The 16,152-nt window shown below is 33.5% G+C and overlaps 2 protein-coding genes across 5 annotated transcripts; both read right to left on the bottom strand.

Moving 5' to 3' along the window:
- Positions 1–2,583: 2,583 nt before the first annotated feature.
- On the bottom strand, positions 2,584–4,233 carry LOC112090325. The gene has a single exon (XM_024161385.1). The coding sequence runs from the start codon at positions 4,231–4,233 to the stop codon at positions 2,584–2,586; it is 1,650 nt and encodes a 549-aa protein (XP_024017153.1).
- A 4,273-nt stretch (positions 4,234–8,506) lies between these two features.
- Positions 8,507–10,748, bottom strand: LOC21387678 (auxin response factor 1). Of its 4 annotated transcripts, none has more exons than XR_002901612.1 (6): positions 10,489–10,745; positions 10,294–10,401; positions 9,768–9,863; positions 9,607–9,687; positions 9,259–9,411; positions 8,507–8,716 (listed from the first exon to the last, which is right to left on the bottom strand). XR_002901612.1 is itself a non-coding variant. In XM_024161435.1 (6 exons), the coding sequence occupies exons 3-6, from the start codon at positions 9,849–9,851 to the stop codon at positions 8,654–8,656; spliced, it is 357 nt and encodes a 118-aa protein (XP_024017203.1). In that variant the 5' UTR covers positions 9,852–9,863; positions 10,294–10,401; positions 10,489–10,748; the 3' UTR covers positions 8,507–8,653. The 4 variants fall into 4 exon arrangements, 2 of the variants coding, with proteins under 2 accessions (XP_024017203.1, XP_024017208.1); XR_002901611.1 differs by having other exon boundaries at positions 9,607–9,647; positions 10,489–10,741; XM_024161435.1 differs by having other exon boundaries at positions 9,607–9,663; positions 10,489–10,748.
- Between the last annotated feature and the right edge of the window lie 5,404 nt (positions 10,749–16,152).

Here is a 16,152-nt window from a genome sequence, read left to right as displayed (position 1 = left end):
GTCTTCTATCTATGAGAAGGTCACAGACCAATGAAGGAGAGTTCATTAATGATATCATCATCCTAGATGATGTATTTTGCCAGACATTAAGAGGGTGATTCATCACCAACAAATCAAAATTGGCAGCGTATACATTTGACAACGACCTGGGTGAATATGTTTGTGGAAAAAAGTGCATAATTGGAAAGAAATAGGATGGCGTGCAAGGCTTCACTATGCCTCTTAACATTGAGCATAAGCATTGGGTTGCGCTTTATGTTGATTTATCAGAAATTAACATAAAGGTGTATGACTCAGCTGATATGATGTACAGAGATCAACAGATAAAAAAATACGTGGAGCCAATCTCTATCATGATGCCCAAGTTCTTGAAGTACACAGGTTTATTTAACCATTTGGGCGATAAACTTGACTGTGCGTGGCCAATCATTCGTCTTAAGTGGTTGGTCCATAACCTCAAAACAGGTGACTGCGGACTTTTCACATACAAATTAATCGAATACCTTGTCCGTAAAATCCCATTAGAAGAACTCGCTGAACAACAAGTAGAAACGTACCGGTTGGAACTTACGGTCGGAATTTGGAGCGAGTACAAGCTTAAAAGGCCCGTGAGTAGTATATAAAATGTTGTTTTACTTGTTGTAAAATGTATACAAAACATTATTGGCGTTGCAATGTTTTTATTATTGGCGTTGCAATGTTTTTACACTTATTATATTCAACAGGTTATTTTGACTTTGGGGAAGCTTATAATTATGGGGAAATGTTGCCCAAATTTTTAGACCATGATGTTTTTTTTTTTTTTTAGAAAGATTCAAACAAGTTCCGAAGAGTGGAGAAATATTTAATTTATAAAAGAGACAAAAAAATTGGTCAAAAATGAAAAAACCAAGAACATACATAACATACCAAGAACATACCAATAACCGACCGAACAGAACAAAATAGATTAAGAACAGACCAATAACTGACATAACAGACCAAGAACAGACAAAGAACCGACCGACCAGACCAATAACCGACCGAACAAACTAAGTACAGACCAAGAACGGACCGAACAAACTAAGAACAGACTAAGAATCGACCGACTAGACCAAGAACAGACCAAAAACTGACCACCAGACTAAGAACAGACCATTAACCGACCGAACAGACCAAGAACAGAATACGAGCCGACCACAAGACTAAGAACAGACCAAGAACCGACCACCAGACCAATAACAGACCAATAACAGATCAATAAAAAACTCTAATAAAATATTAAAAACATACATTTTTACATATTTTTTAATTTTTTGGGTATTACTAACTATTGTAATTTATAAAAGAGAAAAAAAATTAGTAAAAAAAGAAAACACCAAGAACAGACCAAGAACCGACAACACGTGACCAATAATAGACAATGATGTTTTTTTTTTTGGAAAGCTTCGAACTAGTCCCGAAAATTGGAGAGACATTTAATTTATAAAAGAGAAAAAAATGATAAAAAATGAAAAAACCAAGAACAGAACAAGAACAGACCAAGAACTGACAACACTTGACCAAGAATAGACAATGATGTTTTTTTTTTTTTTTGGAAAGCTTCGAACTAGTCCCGAAGATTGGAGAGACATTTAATTTATTAAAGAGAAAAAAAAATTGGTAAAAAATGAAAAAATCAAGAACAGACCAAGAACAGACCAATAACCAATAACACTTGACCAAGAATAGACAATGATGTGTTTTTTTTTTTAGAAAGCTTCGAACTAGTCCCAAAAAAATTGGTAAAAAATGAAAAAACTAAGAACAGACAAAGACCAGACCAAGAATATCTTGGTCTGTTCTTGGTTTTTTCTTTTTTTACCAATTTTTTTCTCTTTTATAAATTACAATGGTTATTAATACTCAAAAAATCAAAAAATATGTAAAAATGTATGTTTTTAATGTTTTATTAGAGTTTGTTATTGGTCTGTTCTTGGTCTGGTCGGTCGGTTCTTGGTCTATTCTTGGTCTGGTCGGTCGGTTCTTGGTCTGTTCGTTCGGTTAATGGTCTGTTCTTAGTCTGTTCGGTCGGTTATTAGTCTGTTCTTGGTCTGTTTTGGTATGTTCTTGGTTTTTCCATTTTTTACCAATTTTTTTCTCTTTTATAAATTAAATGTTTCTCTAATCTTCGGAACTGGTTCGAAGTTTTCTAAAAAAAAAAAAACATCATTGTCTAAAAATTTGGGCAGCATTTCCCCATAAATATAAGGTTCCCCAAAGCCAAAATAACCTGTTGAATATAATAAGTGTAAATACATTGCAATGCCAATTTTTTTTTTCATGAGTACAACGGTGCGTTTTTACATTTCTTCTGATAGTGTCTATATTGCTCACACCTAGCACATCGATTTTGCCTTCGTGTGAACTCATTTATGCTGGGAATGCGTTTTTGCTTTAGCCTACCCCTTTTGGTACAACTCGTGGTGGAAGAAGGTGAACTTCCTTTATGTCATTCGGAATATCCCATTGCGAAATATCCGGCACAGGATAGATTGTCTCAGCTTACGCAAGAACCTAAACTTCTGTGCTATAGTATTTTGAGCATAAATCATAGAGAGATATTCATGCTTCTTTACAACATGATATTGCATGCTCGCATGGTATCTGCTCAAGGTCGAACACACGACAAGTGCAACTCCTCACTCCAATGTTGACAATTGCAGTGGTCTCTCCACCTGTCACTTGGAACTCAACAGTATTAAGTCTTGTGGCCGTTAGAAATCCTGCTTTGTTGTGCCTCTCACGAAGAGTTTTTTCCACACTTGGCGTTAATAATGTTTTAGTTTTAGAAGCTTCGACATGCTTGTTATTAAACCACTCTGATATCTTCGCTTGTATAAAATTAAAGAGGGCAATGACAGGGTAATCTCGAACATCTTTGAGCATTGCATTAACTGACTCAGACATGTTTGTGGTAATAATATTACATCGATTTCCTTTAAAATGAGCACGAGACCACATTTCAAAACGAACCTGTTCCTGTAGGTATCTGGCAATACTGGGATATCTTGCAGACAACTCATCAAATAAGACAGAAAACTCGTCAATGCGGTAGGCCTCAGCGGTTTTAAAGAACAATGACAGAACACCGCTACATCTGAAATTACTCTTGATGTTTTGCGACACATGCCATGTGCAACAACCGTGATGTGCTAATGTATAAACTGTAGACAATGCATTACTTATACTTTGATTCCTATTAGAAATACAAACTAATTCCTCAGAATCAATGATAATTTCCTTCAAGTTTGAGAAGAACCATGTCCAGGATGCATCATTCTCTGAGTCTACAATGGCCCATGCGATGGGATAACAATGACGTTCACTATCCAGTGCAGTGGCAACTAACAACGTACCTCTGAATTTTCCCTTCAACCACGTTCCATCAACACTGATAACTTTCCTCATGCAACCAAAACCTCGTATACAAGGTCCATATGCTAGGAAAAGATAGATAAAACGGTTATGGTCATCAAAATGAATATTGGTGATATTGTCATGATTGGTAAGAGACACCGTATGAAAGTATGATGGGAGCTTAGTGAAGCTTTCTTCAGCCGTACCTCTTACGAGTTGAAGTGCGTGCTCATGAGCCTTCCATCTCTTATAATAACTGAAGTCCATCCCGAATTCGTCACGGGCATATTTCTGAATTGATTTGGGAACCGGACCCTGTTTGACGCCTATAAATTGGTTTTTCATGCAACTTCCAATAACGGAGTACGTTGCTTGCCTGTGCTTCGCTGAACGCTTTTCTAACGAGCAAGAGTGAACACCATTATACTTGCGGATTACAAACATGTTCCATAGTCTCAGTTTGCAGGCTCGGATACGCCACACACATTTCGAATCCACATACTCTACTACAAGCACGTCTTTATTTGATTTTGTTGTTCGAAACTCAAACTTCCCCTTTAAAGCTATTAAATGCAGCTTTTCCTTCAAATCATTCTTACTTGTAAAGTACTGACCAACTTCTAAACTAAATCTGTCACTGAAGGTAGATCCATGAGATGATCCAAACTCAGTCTGGTCAATACAAACTAAAGGACCAGCAACTTCTACTTCATTTAAAATGGCAAGTGGTTGTGGCTCTAGCTGTGGCTGTGGCTTTGGTTGTGGCTCTAGTTGTGGCTGTGACTCTGGTTGTGGTTGCGACTGTGGTAGAATATCATTACGAGTCGAAAAATCATATGTAGCTACAATATCCATAAAATCACGATAAAAAAAATCGTCATGCAAAGGATTTCTCCTAATTTTGACTCCATCAATATGTTCTTCTGGATTCATAAACTTTTCATCCACTATCACGTGTAGCGGTACCTCGTGGGCTATATCCCTGATGAATAACAAATCATCATTGTCTTTTATTACAACGGGCAACGATTTCTGTTTCAAATTCGGTACACACGATAACTGCAAGGAATGTTTTTATCCATCAATTCCACATTTTCTACAAATCTTATCAACGAAAGTTTCGAGAGTATCCTTCTCATCCATATATACGCCAATTAAATTACAGTCTGTATGCCACACCCAACAACTTTCATTCTCCTCCCATTTTCCTCCAATGTAAAAAAAAATCCTCTACTGAGGCATTATTTAGATTTTAAAACTGTAAAAATTTAATAAAGATAATAATATGTCATTAAACCAAATCAAATATCTCACGAACAGACTAAGAACATACCATATAATAAGAACATACCAAAAATAGACCATATAATAAGAACAAACCAAGAACAGACCAAGAACCGACTGTGCAATAAGAACAGACTAAAAACCGACCGTGCAATAACAACATACCAAGAACAGACTAAGAACTGACCATGTAATAAGAACATACCAAGAACATACCATGAACCGACCATGTAATAAGAACATACCAAGAACAGATCAAGAACAAACCACAAATCGACCATGTAATGAGAACAGACCAAGAACCGACCAAGAATAGATCACGAACCGACCATATATAAGAATAGATCAAGAACAAACCACGAACTGACCATGTTATAAGAACATACTAAGAACAGACTACGAACCGACCAAGAACAAACCTTTTTTTTTTCTAAACCCAGCAGATCTTCATCATATCAGACAATGTAAACTGGTCTTTTACCATGTAAAATTACTATTTTAATAAATTTTTAACATTTTTAACTACATTCTCATCTTAAAACATATGAACAACAACGAAAAACACCATAAGAGATATAGAAAAAGAAAGACGTACTTAGTAGCTCTTCTTCAAACTTCGTTTTGGACGAGAAAAAAATGCTGAATGGGCAAGATAATAATGTTAATGAGGTTGTGCGACAACGATGACTTGAGAAGAAGAGAGAAGAAATGGAAGGCGGCTGGGAGAAGAAAATAGCGCGAAATGGAAGAGGAGGAGGAGAAAGAAACCCCTAAAAGCATAATTGATGACGTGAAATAACTGATGTAGAAGTTAGCCTATTTACTCAATTTATTTTTTTGTGGTTTATTTACTTAAAAACACTTTTTATTTAGTCTAGACAAAGGGCCCTCTTCTGTGGTTGGTCTATTTTAATTTTTTGGTCTTTTTGTTGGTAATTTTTTACTGTATAACGGATAGGGTTTTCTAAAAAAAAAAAAAATTTTAATGCCTTATTGTCCTCTTCAGTTGATTCTTTTGTCTAGAAAGGGTTTTTATCTCATGTTTCGATCCTTTCTGTGGCCGATTTCGTGCAGTGTATAGGTGAATATGGATTTTTTTCCTACATTTATTGACTTGATGATCTGTACTATATAGAATGGTGATTTGTACTCCAAGGTTGATGATCTGTATTTATTTTGTGGCAGAAGTATTAAAAGAGTTGCTGATTTCTTCTTTAGTATCTGAAATACGTAAAAAATTTGGGAAAAAAAAAAGCCATGAGCCCTTTTCTTTGGCCTTTTTTTTCCTCCTTTTTCTTTCTCTGAATTAGTTATTATGTAAGCTTCATTTCCATTTTTTTTCCTATTAAATTGGTTTTATCATTTAATGAAAATTTAAATTTTGAGTTTCTATAAACCGACTTTATGGCGTGTGATGCTCTTACAGGTCATGCACCTTCCAGTTTGTTCTCTTGCTCTTTATTTATAAAAGTTGTTACTGCATATGAATTTGTTTTGTGTATCACTGTTTTTTTCATGCATATGAATTTATTTTGTGTATCACTGTTTCATTCCATTGCACTTTACTTCTCCTCTTCAGCATTTGACTTTTGATCATTTATTGCTCTACTTCATTGTCAACCATTTACTGCTCTATCTTTCTACTTCTGCATTCTTTCACTCTCTCTGTTCACATTTGGTTGGCTGATATTTCATAGTTAAGACAGTATTTACAGCATTCCAGTTACTATTAATAACTTATGCTTATAGCTCTTTAATTTCTGTTGCTGATATTTAATACATAGATTTGCTGTGGTGATGTTAAAGTATGTTGTCTCTGTTCTATTATTTGTGTTCATATATGGTTTTATTATGTTAGTAATAAATGTTGCTAATGTATGGTACTTACCAAAATTTTGTAATCAATTTTGACATGTTGAGTTCTATGTAAGTTATTCAGAAATTGCTGTGAATATATTCCTTATTTAGGTTGTGATTTTGTGTTTCTTAACTAAAACTTTTTGGCTATTTCTCCTTTGTTTTTGTTTTTTTTTTTTTGTTTTGTTTTACTTATTCTCATGCTTTTGGCTTTTTCATGTTAGTATTTCATTGAGAATTTATTTTCACATACATTCGTTTTTTTTCTCCTATTGCTGAGTTTTGGCTTTTTCATTCTGTCGACATATTTTACTTTTATTCTATTTATTATATGGCGATAATAATTACAATCAATTTTAACATGTTAAGTTCTATATAAGAGAAATTGTTGTGAATGTCTCCTCACTTGGATTTTGATTTTGTCAATCCTTCTTTACTAAATTTTTTTGGTTATCTCACTTATAGTTTTTTTACTTCCTTCTTTACTAAAATTTTTTGGTTATCTCACTTATATTTTTTTTACTTAATTCTGACCCTTCTTCTTGGGATTATTTACACGTACATTAGTCTTCTTTTTTTTTTTGCTACTCTTTTGGCTTTTACTATTCTATCCAGCATTCATTCGTTCATACAGTAACCTTTCTTTTGTGCTGCTGGATTTCTGTTTGTCAATGGTTTTGATTGATTTTAGACTTGGTGCTTCTGGCTTCAGTCTGTCTTTTGAATTTGAATTTTTGACTTGGTGCTTTTGTTTTTCCCTCTATTTTTTCTATTTTTTTTTCTGTGCAGGGGCTTTTAACTCTTTTCTTGTCCTATAATATAATTGTACACTTGTATCCTTAAGTTTTTGATATGATTGTACACTTTTGTCCGTAGTTTTTTACTTCTCCAATTGTTTTTGAGTTGGATCTGGTAATTGTGATCCAAATGAGACCCTAGGCTTTATTGATTCTTCAATGTCTTCATTATGGCCCCCTTTTTCATGCCGTTTGGCCAATTCTGTTACGTTTTTATCTAGTAAACTTTATTCCTCCTAATCTTTTGTCATTATTATCATATTTTTGCATTGCTTCTAATTAAAAAAAAAAAAAAAAACAAATGTCGTAAACTTGCCTTTTTTTCCCCTTCCCTGGCTTTGTAGTCTTCTTATGCTTTATAGTGTGATTTTACAGTTTTGTCCTCAGGTTTTTGTTCCTTCGGCTTAGTTTGGTAGTGCTGTGAATTTTAGAAAAATTGTTTTTAGTTGTGCTGAAAGAAAAAACAGCTGTTACAACAAGCAACTGAGTGTTTGATAAACTATAATTATAATAACTGTGCTGGTTCCAAAATCAGTGTAATAGCGTTTAGTAAATTTTGAAGTTGAATTGTTGTGGATATGTAAAATGACCAAAATAGACATGGTATGAAACTTAAATATATATAATTATTTTTTGTATTTAAAAATATTTGTTTAACTTAAAAAAAAACATAATGCTATGATTTTGAATTTTTTAACAATAAATTTATGATAATTAATTCTCTTTTTTTTTATTTCTTCATTCATAATATAATTACAACTAAAAAGAGCACTAGTGACAATATGACAAGGACAGTTGCAGTCTTCGAGTTGTGAAATTATTTTGTGTTCTCTCTCTTGCAAAGCTTGGTAGGAACAGTTGCAGTCTTGATAATACAACCAAATACCATAATTATCAATTTTGGTGGGGTTCTAAAAAATCTCCAAGAAAATATGATAAATTTATTGAGAAATTTTATGCCAAGAAACAGGCTAAGTCAAATGATAATTAATTATAGGACCACAAATAAAAAACATTTCAAACATATTGATATCCATACACACAAACTTATGTAAATGAGCAAATTCACACATTGATATCCATACACAAGAAAAAAGAGCAAGCGAAAATATCTCTTCAAAATACAAACATATATATCCATACACACACCACGTATATACCTACAAACACGTATATACTTACAAATACAAACTCTGTTTTCACCTCTGGAAACGATAAGTAGTAAGTAAACACAACAGAAAGCATCTAACATAATAACAATTATCCATGTCTTGCGCACGAGAGCTTGTCTTGAGCAAAAAGAACTTGCCTAAAAAATTTAAATGCATCACCAGCTACTAATTTTTTGGAACTGACAAAAACACTTCAGCCAGTTGTGAGTAAGTGACGTCTAGGTTGCCCTGCAGTCAGTTGTTCCAAGATCAACGTAACAGAAATAGAGGAACTTACTATCATCATAATAGGAGAGTAGAAAAGTCAAAGGCATTACAACAATAAAAACTCATTGAAGCATGAAAATAGAAAAAATACAAAATCCCACTATGCAGAGATGCCAGGCCATTGAACTTCTTGGGAAAAAAAGAAAAAAAAAATAACAGGCATATTAACTTGACCTACATATATAATTCACTGAAGCCTCCCAACTTTCCATCACCACATAGTGTTCAAACAATTCCTTGAAAAGTAAAATGAAAGATGCTAGTGCAAATTGTGACTTGACATCCAGCAAGGGAGACAAATAGCTAAAACTCAAAATTGCTAGTGCAAATCGTATAAAGAAAATCAAAATTGTATGTCATGCTGTTTAAAAGAAACCATACTCCAATGTCCAAAGGAACTCTCAATAGGGGCAAGGGAGGTACATAAATAGAATAATATATTTACAAAATATAAAACACAACATAACAAACAAGGAGACAAACAGCTAAAACTCTAGAGCTACCGGTGGTGGCAGACAATCATCCGCATGCCTCCTGAGGACAGAGAATCCGCCATGGGTGCTTGTATCAGAAGCAGCCAGTGTCTTGCAAAATGAATGCACAGTGCATTTTGAAGGTTCTGGAAGTGGAGGATCAGGGCTAGTAACCTCGCTTTGCTGATCCAAGAATATGAATACGCGTAAATCAAGTAAGATTACATGCGTTTGCTTTGCAAACAAATATGACTAAATACTATGCAAACCACAACGTAATAATTATAGTTTATGTAAACAGACAAATAGATAAATGAATTCAAAATTGGCTCCGAAACTCATAGAGCTAAAAAGGCATGAAGGAAAAGAAAGGCTCACATCTTGTTCTGGTAATAGAGTAATTTGTGCGTAAACTTCATCTGTTTCCATTTCAGCCAGCACTCCAAGTTAAAAGTAAAACTGAGTAATGCTCGCATCAAAACAAGCCATCCACTTAAAAAGATTAATCACGGAAGAGCATAATGCATCGAAAAAATTACCCGAAGCTGAACATTAAAAACTTCACAAAGAATTTTAGATGGGAGATTAAATGAAGGCATTTGCTGCTCTTGCCCCTGATGCATAGATGCTTCTAGCTGTATACACAAAAATATATATGTGACGTAAAGGATACTAGGAGAGTAAATGAAACAGAACATAAACAACCAACAGAGTAAATCTTCAGATCTGAAATAAATCCATCATATTTTTTGTAGATATAGGCTTTGCCAATATTTTCTAAATTCAAGACTACAATACGAATATTAATGACTGGTTTATGGTCGTAAGTTATAATGCTTTTCTAGCAATTGTAACAAATGCTTTAGCATCGCAGTTTGTAAAATATTCAAAACTAAGTCTAACCAGGTCAGTCCAACACTTGAAATAGCAAATGAATTTGTACAATAAATTGATTGAAGAAACTTCATACATACACAATTCTAGAATTCCCAGCTTCTCACACACACCACAATAAGTGAAAATCAATAAACATTTATACAGAGTATAGTGAGAGAGAGAATTCACCTCCAACGATAAAATTGGCGTCGTCGTGAGGTGCTAGGCTATGGAAGTTCAGTTTAGAAGCTCCGATCGTCTGCTTGATTATGCGAAACTCGGCAAACGAAGGATTGACTAATCAAGAAATGAATCGATTCGCGCATTATTGAGCAAATCCAAGAAGAAAAGGAGCATAAATGAAACCCTAGATTGGGGAAATACCTGAACCTGAAGAGAGTGAAATCTGGATTAGCAAAGACCAAAACTTAAGGCCGGAGTTCTGCGGCCACGTTTGGGCGGTGACCGGCGTCTGGCCGGAGCTCCAGCGGTTGAGCATGCCGACGTTGAAGCGGCGGGGGAGATCGTAGAGGAAGAGGAGAGGAACAGGACCGCGAAGAGCAAAAATTTTTTGGGTCTGGAATTATTTTCATTCAGCAGGGGTAAAATCGTAATAACGAAAATTTCATTAAAGAGATTTTTAAGATTCCCGCACAATCTAAAATCAGAATCAGCCCAAAATTATTTCTGATTTTAGCTTCAAATTCTCCTTAAATTCTTTCAGAGCACTTTTTTATGCTTTTACCCAACACAAAAAATAGGTTTGACTAGCCTTCCTTTGTTATTTGGTTGGGCTTTTTTGGTCATTTTGTGCAAATAAAGTCCTACGCCTTATTCCTTCTTCGATTTTGGGGGTTGTTCTTTCCCTCTCCTTTATTTCATCCGGTAGTTTTTAGACAATTTTATATTTTATTTCATTCAATTATTTTGCATTACATATATGTTATAATTTATGTGTCAGATATAATATTTTATTAATTTTTATATTTTTGTGTAATTGCCATTAGTGTTTTTCATTTTAATGAAAACACTTACATAGGCAGCTACAAAGTAGTCATAAATATATATATATATATATATATATCAATTATATTTGTCAAATGTTGCTGAGACTATTAGATATTTGAGCCACAACCATTATATAAAAATATTACTACAACTATACTTTATGAATTTTCTTTCTTGATATATATATATACACATATTTTTTTTCCATTCATTTATTTATTTGTTCATATTTTTCCAGAGTTTTTAACTTATATTTTTTTTCCTTCAATGAATTTTATATAATCAAATTTTGTTACAGAAGATTTTTAAGGACTTATTCGTTTGTATCCAAACTCAAAAAAAGTTTAAACTCAAGTTACAACTTTATTTAAGTTCATGTTCTTTTGTAAAATTTGAGTTTTAACTTGAGTTTTGAGTTAAAATCTGAGTTTAAGTTTCCCCTTCAATTTAAGTTCTTAAATTCAAACTCAAGTTAATGAACCGTATTTTTTCTATTCTTAAAAATGCTATAACTTTTTCGTTTTAATTTCGATTGAGATGATTTTTTTATGCGTTCACAACGAAGAGACGAATAAAATCACACCCATATATCATATTAAAATTTTTCATCATCATTGAGTTTTTATTAAAATATTATCTAAATACAAATTTAAGTTTTGACCCATCTAAACATAAACTCAAAAAAATTCTCATCTTAAATTATAATTTAAATGTACACAATTAAAACATATTCAAATTACAACTTCAATTCAAATTTAACTCAAGATTTAAACTCAAGTTATCATAACTCAAAAATGCAACTGAATAAGTCAAATTGTTTGTTTGTTCATCTAGGGAGGAAGCAGCTATAGAGCGTGGAGATTTATATTTATTCCTTTATTTGTATATGAGTTTAATTTATGTATGATTTTTTTTTTGTTAATTTGTTTTTTACATAATTATCCGTGAAATTGTAAATGTTGGATTTTTTTATTGTAAATAAATGATTATTGTAGATATTTTAATATTACTTTATTTGGAGTAAATTATAGTTGTAAACTAATTTTGTGCCCGCGCGTTGCTGTAGGAAAAATTTTTATTCTATTGGAAGTCCAAAGTTCTTTTTGGTGCAATATTAGTTTATATATATATATATATATATGTATATTTATGTAAAATGTTGAGAGAAAAGTACAATATTAGTATATATACATATACATATATAGACATAGGTATATTACATGCTTGTTAAAAACTTTTCATTGGATGTTACATGTTGAGAGAAAAATATAGTATTAGTGTATATATACATACACATATAGACATATATATATATATATATTATATGCCTACCAAAAACTTTTTGCAGGATGTTATATTGTGTGTTTTTTCTTTTTTTTTGTGCTTCTTCAGAGTTGCAAAATAAAATTTTTTTTTAACAAAATAGTGCTAATTTTTTAGAAGATTTAAATAATTTTAGTCATATAAAGTATTAATTCAAAGATTTTGAGATAATGATATTATTTGCTTTTTGTTCTTTTTCTTGATTGTTCTGCTGATCTTGATTCGGAACTAGAATCATAATAGAAGATTAAGATTCAGAACTGGAATCATAATAGAAGATTAAGATGCATATTATAAATGTTAAAGTACAATATTCATTAATAACTGATGTTAACTTGTAAATATGCTATACATGGCTGCTAGTTTTGGGTCTATTACCGTGGTGGTCGGCATCTGTGGTGGTGGCAATGCTGGTTCTATTGCTGTGGTGGTCGACATCTGTGGTGGTGGCAGTGCAGGTCGAGTATCTTTAAATATTTTAGAAACAATTGTAGATATTTGTGTCTCTCTTTGTTGGAAATAGATTTGGAAGATTTTGTTTGTCCTTTTAATTGGTCAATTGCTGGTGGAATTATATATGGATCAGTAAAACCTTCATCAAATTTTAGTGCAGAAGAAGACTTCTTAATTAATGCTTGCGCTGCTCTTCCAAATATGATGATTTTCATGTTTTCAGTAGTATCTTGGATTTATGCGTTTAATCTATACTTGTAACATATGTAATAATAATTTATTAATATGATAATTTATTTATTGTAATTAATAATGGTATATTAATTTTATTAATAATTTACTAGTAATTTTTGTTACCATGGGATGTGTTGTGTTTAGATGACCGTGACTGTCACACCACCAACCATGATTTGTTTTCTTTAATTGTCGATAATATATGAGATAGGAGTTATAATACCATCCTTGATCTGTTTGAATTCAATTATTGCAGCTTTTACTGTGAATTTAGTGCCCTGGATGGATAAAGAAGCATTATTAGTTTGAGTAATTTGATTAACAAAAGAATAGAAAAATAAAGTAATACTAACTTGATTGTTTTCTGCATCTAATGTGTTTAGCTCATTGATTGTTCTTCTGTTTTTTCTTTTTTGTTCTTCGATCACCTGGGTAGATGTTATTGATGCTGGTAGGAACTCGTGACTTTGGTGAGAAAATCTGTTTAGAGAAAAGCAAAAGTATTTATATGATTGAATAATATGAATTTTTAGATATGGAGAAGGATAATATTTTTTTTTTCTAAAAAATATTTCGTATTAGTTTATTACCTTGTCTTCAATATTTTTGTCTCTGGTATGTCTGGATTAATATAAAAAATTGTTGCTGTAGTACTTGATACATATGGATTGCCTAAGATATTGATATTTATTTAGTCAGTATTTTTCTATAAGGATTCTGTTTATGTTTGTAATTGTTGTAATTAAGTTTTTAAAACATACTTAGATATTGTTTGATGGACATTGCAGCAAAAATTGCTAATGTTGGTGGTCCAATAGATCTTATTATGTTTTCATCAAATTGATATGCTTTGTGCCCCTATAAGGTGACTCGTAGTTGTTTGTTCCTGTTAAAGGAATAAGATAGCAAAGATATCTTAGAATGGTAACCTTTAGTAATAAAGGAGTGGTAGAACGTGTTTGAAATATATTTACCTTATTTTTTGTATGACAACAGTGCGTCACGATGTTGATCTGCTGCCGATGTTTGCTTGTTCAATTGCTTGGACACTTGTAATGACTCCAATCACATCTGATATAAAATGCATAAAACTTGTTATCAATGTGTATTGACTGATCAACAATAATTTTTTTTTATCAATTAGGGTAAATTATTTGTGTTACCGCTTAAAATTTTGATGGTGTTAACTCTTTGTTGTAGCTGATCAAATTCAATGAAATAGAATTTGTGGAATGGGATTGGCGGTGGTTCTTCTGTAATTAGAGTGAAAGAAGTTGCTTGTGCGAATTGGAGCATTACAATGTGTGGCACGACTTTGTACGTTGGCTTGTTCTGTGTAACAAAGAAATTGATGTCATATACATTACTAGTGCTGGAAGTTCAGGTCGGCGGGCTGCCCAAAGCCTGAATTTTTTCGGGCTCGGGCGAGCAAGCCCATTTCCCACCCGCCCAAGGTAGATTTTCGGGTTCGGGCTCGGGCAGCCCGAATTTTGCATTGACTCTTTTGCTCGCCGCCGTCTAATCGCCGTTTACCGCCGTCCGCCGGAATTTTTTAAAATTTTTCCGACCATGCCCGAACTGCCCGAATTGCCCGACCCGAAAATTCTGTGTGCCCGAAGTGCCCGAAAAATGCCCGAACCCGCTTGCCCGAAAACTGCCCGAATGCACGTAACAGCTACTTTTTTTGAATTTTGTCCGAATTCTAACCGAAAACCTGAGGTGCCCGAATTGGCCGAGGTGCCCGACTGCCCGAATTACCCAAAAACGGCTAGTTTTTTGAATTTTTACCCGAATTTTGCCTGAAACCCGACCTGCCCGAGGTGCCCGACTGCCTGAATTACCCGAAAGGGCTAGTTTTTTTATTTTGCCTGAAAATCCGAACTGCCCGAGTGCCCGAATTTCAAAAAATAGCCGTTTATCCCAATTTTTTTTGAAAAAAAAAATTATTTTTTAATCCCAAAATTTCCTTATAAATACCCCCCATCCCCCACACATTTTTCTCACTCAAACTCTCTCAATCCCTCTCAATCTCTCTCACAATTTTTCTAAAAACTATCACATTATCCTAAAGCTCTCTCTCTCTTAAATCCATCTTATTTTTTTTATAATGGATCCTTTTGGTTATAGTGGTATTCCCGTTGATGCCCAACACAATGTAGAAGAAGGGCAATTTCCCACTAATGAGTTTGTTACGCAAGAATCTACTAATCCGAGCCATGGTGGACGTACTGGAGGTCGTGGTCGCAATACTGGTGGTGAGCATGGAGAAGCGGCGAGTGCGACTGTGTCTGCGTCTGCGGCGACAAGGGGTGCAACCTCCAGGAGGAAATGCAAGCGTACCTCGACAGTTTGGGATCACTTCGACATAATTGACGAGGTGGATAATGAAGGTAACAATAAACATATAGCTCAGTGTAAATATTATTTATCTAAATTACAAGGTGACACTATTCACAGCACCACACACTTAAAAGTGTCTTCAAAAGCTTAGCCAATCTAGCGGACCCGAACTCCGCCAAACACAATTATTTTTTGATCGCACAACCGGTGGTTTAACCACTTGGAAATACGATCCGTAAGTAGATTGTATAGAAGTTGCGCGAATGATAGCTGCTTTTGATTAACCACTTAGTTTTGTAGAGCATCCTAATTGGCAACGATATATTAAGGTTGTATACAATCCTAATGCACAGTTCACTTCAAAAACTACTCTTAGGAAAGATTTATTAAAATTATTTTTAAAAAAAAGATGCATTAATAAACATTTTACACTCGACTAGCGGGTGCGTTGCGTTAACGACAGATATTTAGTCTGCCGTTGCCAATAAAGATTATTTAGCTGTAACCAACATTACTTAAAGGATTTTATTTAGATAAGAGAATATTAGGTTTTAAATGTGTTCTAGGATCAGATAGCGCGGATTTAATATATAACACAATTTTAAATGTAATTGATGAATTTAGATTAAGAGATAAAGTAATGGCTATAACATTACATAATGCTAGTGCCAATACAAAAGCAATTGAATT

Source organism: Morus notabilis, unplaced genomic scaffold (genome assembly GCF_000414095.1).
Source record: "Morus notabilis unplaced genomic scaffold, ASM41409v2 Scaffold321, whole genome shotgun sequence".
Taxonomy (NCBI): Eukaryota; Viridiplantae; Streptophyta; class Magnoliopsida; order Rosales; family Moraceae; genus Morus; species Morus notabilis.
This window is presented reverse-complemented; position numbering and strand designations above follow the sequence as displayed.

What these genes read in the sequence shown, in the direction of transcription:
- LOC112090325 (XM_024161385.1), bottom strand. Translation starts at nt 4,233, where the DNA reads ATGGATATTGTAGCTACATATGATTTTTCGACTCGTAATGATATTCTA.
- LOC21387678 (XM_024161435.1), bottom strand. Translation starts at nt 9,851, where the DNA reads ATGCATCAGGGGCAAGAGCAGCAAATGCCTTCATTTAATCTCCCATCT. An exon ending in TTTTTAATGTTCAGCTTCGG is followed by an intron (nt 9,664 to 9,767) that starts GTAATTTTTTCG and finishes CTTGGAGTGCTG; the next exon opens with GCTGAAATGGAAACAGATGA. An exon ending in CTCTATTACCAGAACAAGAT is followed by an intron (nt 9,412 to 9,606) that starts GTGAGCCTTTCT and finishes TTCTTGGATCAG; the next exon opens with CAAAGCGAGGTTACTAGCCC.